The following is a 7,047-nucleotide window of genomic DNA, read 5'->3' as shown; positions in this document are numbered from 1 at the left end:
AATTAATATAACATCACCAATAACAAACATACACCAGAATTTCTTACATAAACGAATAAAAATTTTTTGCTAAAGATGAAAAATGATTACAAGAAAATTATATGCACCCTGTATATATTAAAATAAACTGACCCAGATATAATTTTCTCGAAATATCAGCCAATTGTGTAGGTGTCGATAATTCTTCGATTAATTAAATTTTTTTCAATATATTTTTTAAAGCTATCAAAATTTGATAATATCAGAATTTAATTTAAAAAAGAAAAAGTATATATTGTAGGCTACAAATTCTTAGCTTTCGCTCGTTTCTATATTTTATCTTTTTGTAGTTATCAAAATTAACAACAAAAACCATTTTTTAAGATTAATGGAAACAGTTATTAACTGTTATCGAAAGTCGCCACTTTAAACAATCGTTAAGACATATTTATAATTTACTCATCCACATTCGCTTGAGGTAAATTAGTTTGTTTTAATACAGCAAAATATGAGTATGAACCTCGAAGTACCTAAAAAAATTTAATTATTGAATTAATTGCATGTGTTCGGAATTACAAAATTCTTAGTAAGCTAGATGTTCTGGAAAAAATTTAGGAATGTTTTAAATTGTCACTCATTAAATTTTATTATTATCGTACGTATAGATTTATTTTCCTACCGTAACATAAGTTTGTATTGTCAATGGTGCAAATATTCCAATATTCAATCGTAACGGACGCTGTGTACGATTCATCATAATTAATAGTGATCGTTTAAAACTGGTTGGTGATGAAAACCAATTACATTCGTATAATGCTTGTAGCACACTCGAACTCTGCAAAAGTAACAAGTGAAATTTACAAAATTTTAAAAATCCCCGACAAATTTTTCGGGTACAGAACCCTAAACATAACTAAGAGCACTCTCCATTAAATTACCTTTCATACGAAACAAAAAAATAAAAATCGGTTCATCCGTTTAGGCGCTGCGGCTCCACAGAGAGGCATACAGACAGACACACACAGATAGTGGTTAAACTTATAACACCTCTTTTTTTTTTTAGTTCGGGGGTTAATAAATACAGTGCGTTTTAGAAAAAAAAATTAGTTTTGGTAATAATAATGATATTAATAAAACATAAGAGGGTTACCTCAAATGGGTACCTAGCACCTAGACTAAGGGGTCCTCTGTGCCCTTCTTGAGAACTACCTGCCACTCAAAAGCGAGACGTCTTCGGATAAGAGATGCTTTTGTAACCAGATGAAGCTATAGGATTCTGCCGAGGGTAGACGCTACGTAGAAAGTCCACAACTTCATCGTCGGGATCTCTCTCAGGATTGTTGAATTCAAGGTTTCGGACCCCATGTTATGAAGGTGGTAGTTCAATTGACAATGTCTCCTGTCAAGATTCCCACCACCTTTCTCAATTGGTCTCTACTAAGTTTCAGACGAGCACAGTCGAATGTTCTGGCTCTGGTTATACGCACATACTCTGCTCAAAGTCCCATTTATCAAGATGGGCTTGTCATAACCATTCCTTGATTCGGTAAATTACGGAACATCTTGCTATGGGAATGACAGGCTCAGGTAAAAAGAGCGTTTGAAACGTCGCCTCCCGTGTCAACGAATTCGCTGTTTCATTTCTTTTAATACTGGAGAGGCCCGCTACCCAGATCAGTCTGACGAATAGGTTTGGTAAATATAATTTAAGCACTAACAATAAAAAGTCATGTAAACAGTATTAATTGACTTACCTGTTCCGTAATTCCATTACCAAACCAACAATATACAAATAATTGAAATAACACAGCCAATAAATATGAGACCTCATTCACAAATGGCATACTACCGACTTTATTCTACAAAATTTTAATGGAATCATGGCGTGAAGTGTTAATTTACAATTGACAACTTACAATGGATAAGGATAGTAAACTTGTACATAAAATGAACATGGATGCAAAAAATTGTCCGAACAATAAAAACCGTATAATATTATCCACAGATTTTGTCATTCTAAAATCAGTAAATCTATAAAATTTAATATAACGTAGCAATTATTCAAATTAAGATGAGCATTTCTGTGGGCTGTATTATGCATTTTGTTAAAATATATCCCCTTAAGGACCCACAATAAAAATATTTAGCTAGATTATAAAATTATTAATTAGCTAGACCGGTTTCGATTGCTTTGGCAATCCTCTTCAGTAGCATTAAACCTCTTAAAATTAAAAAGTCTTAAAATTAAAAAATATTTACAAATCCGAAAAAAGAACCGCATCAATCTGAAACAAATAATAATAAAATATTACCCTTAAAATTAAAATAAAATTATTTACCCGATTATAATAATAATAAATCTTTATGTTACACCCTCTAAAATAATGTAACTGCCTGCTTTCACCTAAAACACAATAAAATATTAAGTTTTAATCCTAAGATAGGATTATCGTTATGAAAATATCAGAAAACTAAGGGATTAAGCCTGAAAATAAAATGTAAGATAAGAAACGTTGTAAATATAAAATAAAAAACACAGAAATAAAAATAAAGAGAAAATTAGATTACCAACAAAATAAACATTTTAATCCTCGGTATACCTAAAACAGAATAAATAATTAGAATTTAGAAAAACCTGCAACAAACCAAAATAAAATTAAATGAAAATAAGCAAATTAAAAACAAAAATTAAAAAATAAAAATAGAATTAATTAAAGAACAATAGAAAAAGTATTACCAAATGAAGTAAAATGGTGTACCTAAAACAGAAGAAAGTATTAATTAGCGTACCTAAAACAGAAGAAATTATTAATTAGCGTACCTAAAACAGAAGAAATTATTAATTAGTGTACCTAAAACAGAAGAAATTATTAATTAGCGTACCTAAAACAGAAGAAATTATTAATTAGTGTACCTAAAACAGTTAACTAGAGTACATGTGACGATTAAGTTTATTGCTTAATTATACTTGTGGTGTACACTTTTTACCTGTTTTATTTGAATGGTGATCGAAAAACAACACAATTTGGGCAGGGTTTCTTTGAGTTACCTGTTTCATTTGTGTTGTCTCGAGAATTGATATTTTATGCTATTTTTCATCTTTTTTATTTATCTTTCCTATTATTATTTTTTGATTTAATTTTTATTTTTTATTTTTGCTTATCATTTTTACTTAATTTGATTTTTTGTTTGTTTCAGTTTGTCATTTGGTAAAATTTTTTATTTTTTCAACTTATTTTCTTGTATTTTTATAATTTTGCTCACTTTCATTTTTTTATTTATTTTATATTTTATTCTGTTTTAGGTACACTAACTAATAATTTCTTCTGTTTTAGGTACACTAATTAATAATTTCTTCTGTTTTAGGTACGCTAATTAATAATATCTTCTGTTTTAGGTACACTAATTAATAATTTCTTCTGTTTTAGGTACGCTAATTAATAATTTCTTCTGTTTTAGGTACGCTAATTAATACTTTCTTCTGTTTTAGGTACACCATTTTACTTCATTTGGTAATACTTTTTCTATTGTTCTTTAATTAATTCTATTTTTATTTTTTAATTTTTGTTTTTAATTTGCTTATTTTCATTTAATTTTATTTTGGTTTGTTGCAGGTTTTTCTAAATTCTAATTATTTATTCTGTTTTAGGTATACCGAGGATTAAAATGTTTATTTTGTTGGTAATCTAATTTTCTCTTTATTTTTATTTCTGTGTTTTTTATTTTATATTTACAACGTTTCTTATCTTACATTTTATTTTCAGGCTTAATCCCTTAGTTTTCTGATATTTTCATAACGATAATCCTATCTTAGGATTAAAACTTAATATTTTATTGTGTTTTAGGTGAAAGCAGGCAGTTACATTATTTTAGAGGGTGTAACATAAAGATTTATTATTATTATAATCGGGTAAATAATTTTATTTTAATTTTAAGGGTAATATTTTATTATTATTTGTTTCAGATTGATGCGGTTCTTTTTTCGGATTTGTAAATATTTTTTAATTTTAAGACTTTTTAATTTTAAGAGGTTTAATGCTACTGAAGAGGATTGCCAAAGCAATCGAAACCGGTCTAGCTAATTAATAATTTTATAATCTAGCTAAATATTTTTATTGTGGGTCCTTAAGGGGATATATTTTAACAAAATGCATAACGTAGCAAGTTAAGTTCAAACAGTGAATTTCAAGAATAATTTTAGTAGCAAAACTTCGTGAAGTCGTGTCGCTTTAAATAAATCATAATTGGACGCATTTTTACGATTACTTACTCGATAACTGTTTGATGATGTATTATACATTTCTTCAAACCCTCTGTCATTTTCTGTTCAACTTCAGGTGAATCGTATAAGTGATCAGACCTACAATGGAAATCGGGAGGGGTACAAACTGCCTAAAACAAAAAGTCCACGCCCGTAATGTTCAAAAACTTCTGGATAGTAGCAGAACCCAAAACGTTCAATAACTTTGTGTGTGTTTAAAGATATACTACGTGTTATCCAACTTTGGTTTTGGACTTACACGGACTGACCTTTTTTGGATGGTATAGAAAAGACTGTCTTGGATATTAGAGGCGTGAACATTTTATTCCCTAACCAGCATATAATTTTTGATACCTAACATTTAAACGATCTCGTAAACTGATAACTGCCATCTTTAATATTTTTATTTTATTTGTAGTATGTATAATCAAACTGGTGTACAGAGTGTCTAAAGTTGTGATATCCGTTGCAAAAATAAACACGCAATAAACCTGATAGAAGAATGCAATTGGATAATATGGCATTGTTCGTGCTTCAAAAGGAAACCAAGTATCATATGGTAACGTTCGTAATTGTAATGTAGTATTTGTTGATGGATTCACATATTCAAAAGCAGGTGTCCGCCAAGCAATTATAGAAGCGTTTATTGGTAATGCAGTTCCTACAAGTTAAAATTCATATTTTTACCTTTTTAAAAATATTTTAACGATGCTGATCTTTTCGAGACATTCGGAAGCTTTAAATGTAGAAAAAACAGAGGAATTGCTCCGTAATATATATGTCGCATCCAACTAGCTAAATTAGCCGCTCAGTTAACAGTCTAGTCTTTTGACTAAACGGCACCATTCAATTAGCGGCCTGAATGATATTCAACCAAAGCGTTTAAAATATTTAATGAACTGGCTCGCTGATGATTAGGCTATTCATGGAATAGAGTGACTATTCGACAAAAATTGAATAATAAAATATCTGATATAAAAAATTGTGTATTTGCGTAATTTAAAATATAACATATTGTTATTTGGTAATACTGAGATCATATAGTGTAACTCAGTGTACATATATAATTAAACAATTATTTGCTAACGCAAGTTAAACTACTATGGCATTTGGATTCGGAAAGAACTTTGTTTTTAAAACAAACACATAATATTATTGGGATAATGATTCTACAATCTACAATTACATTTTTAGAATTCCTGGCCACCGAAAGGTGACTGACTTTCCACAGCCTCTCTCAAAGAAATTGGACTTTCTGAAATTTCGTCATAATATAGTTTGTATCTAAGTACTTCAACTCTTGCCGCGAAAAACAGTTTTTAATAGGACCATACTTAGTTCCAATTCTTTGTCACTACACTCTTCCGTTGTACTTTTTATTTTGCGTAAACGCAATCAAACTGTAAGAAAAACTAACAATAATGTTATTTTCTCACGCCATATTGACAGTGTGCTTCAGCCCCAGGTGGTACAAAGTGTGACTTAATTTAAATGACTTGACTAAGCAAGTTTTTAAACGTTACACAAAGGCAAATCATTTGCTTAGCTGTTTGATCGAATGGCTACAATATAGTTTTGGTCTCTAGTTGAACGTCCCTTGCTTAATTGAACGGCTAATAAAATTAGTTGGCTGCGACATAACAAATAATGGCTCCTATTTACATTTCGTAGTTATAATAAATGTTTGAAAGTGAACTTTTGGAGTATTAATATTTGGTAATATTTGATAAATTATAATATCATTTGATAACATATAATATCATTCCATTTAGTGAAAGCGATAAATTCTTAATCTTCAGTGTTTTGAAACTGGTCTAATTTTAATGCTTTTTCGTAGTTACTAGTAGTGAATTGCATTAATCGGTTGAATGTCGCTCTTTATTTCTATACTGAAATGTTAGAAGACAAATAAAATTTGTTAGGCTGTGCTTGTAATACCTAAAATAAAATCAACCCAAGTAACAAAACGACTTTTTTTTATGGCTGCCATTGTAATCGTGTCCGTTTCAAATGTTTTAGTAGTTTCATATTTAAATATTTCACTATCTTCAATTAAGTGAACTGTTTCATTAATTTCTTTACTTTTTGAATACCAGATCCATATTTTGAAGGCGCCCATAACATGAGATAAAGTAAATCCCATTAATTTTGTAAATACACGTATATCGTCTAAATGTCGGGCCATTCCTAGAATATTTTACGTCATAATATAAGATGTGACATCAATCCGAATCAATAAGTATAAAGTTATCACTCAGAAGCTATGTAATCTAAACGAATTCCTTCTTAAATAAAATAAACTTTTTGAGAAATTCTAAAAATTACATATTAGCATTGACGTTAAGTATACGCCGGATCTAAAATATGATAAATTTTAGTAAAATAAAAGTTAAAAACTAAAGTCCCACTACGTAAAAAGTGAAAACAATCATGAAATAGAAGATAAAATCAAAGTCGTGATTTCATTTGATAGTTTTTGGATTGTGGGTCACAACTGTTTGTAATCCAAGACTATTCAAATGAAATCAGCACTTTTATGTTTTCATCATTGACGCAGTCAAGTGTTATTTTTGACATCAATCCTGACAGTATGAGCCGGCTGCTAATTGTTTGCTACAATAAAAATAAATTGGTGAATCTTACCTATTATTTCGGCTACAGTGTAACTAAAGAAAACGGTTACAACAGTGATAATTGTATAAAACTGAAAACATTTTTTTACTACAAATTTGTTAGTATTAGGATGTTTAATTCCTCCTAAGGTTAGAAGCTTATAATTTAATGATAAATATGGTTTTTTTATTTTC

The 7,047-nt window shown here is 29.3% G+C and overlaps 1 protein-coding gene across 1 annotated transcript; it reads right to left on the bottom strand.

The window, feature by feature from the left end:
• Window positions 1-434: 434 nt before the first annotated feature.
• LOC123292852 (odorant receptor 4-like) lies at window positions 435-6,425 on the bottom strand. Its single transcript, XM_044873565.1, has 7 exons — window positions 6,179-6,425; window positions 4,732-4,901; window positions 4,250-4,371; window positions 1,896-1,995; window positions 1,734-1,838; window positions 659-814; window positions 435-509 (listed from the first exon to the last, which is right to left on the bottom strand). Exons 1-7 carry the CDS (start codon window positions 6,423-6,425, stop codon window positions 435-437), a joined length of 975 nt encoding a protein of 324 aa, XP_044729500.1.
• Between the last annotated feature and the right edge of the window lie 622 nt (window positions 6,426-7,047).

This window comes from Chrysoperla carnea, chromosome 2 (genome assembly GCF_905475395.1).
Source record: "Chrysoperla carnea chromosome 2, inChrCarn1.1, whole genome shotgun sequence".
In the NCBI taxonomy this organism is placed as follows: domain Eukaryota; kingdom Metazoa; phylum Arthropoda; class Insecta; order Neuroptera; family Chrysopidae; genus Chrysoperla; species Chrysoperla carnea.
The sequence above is the reverse complement of the archived record's forward strand: the minus strand, read 5'-3'. Positions and strand labels throughout refer to the sequence as shown.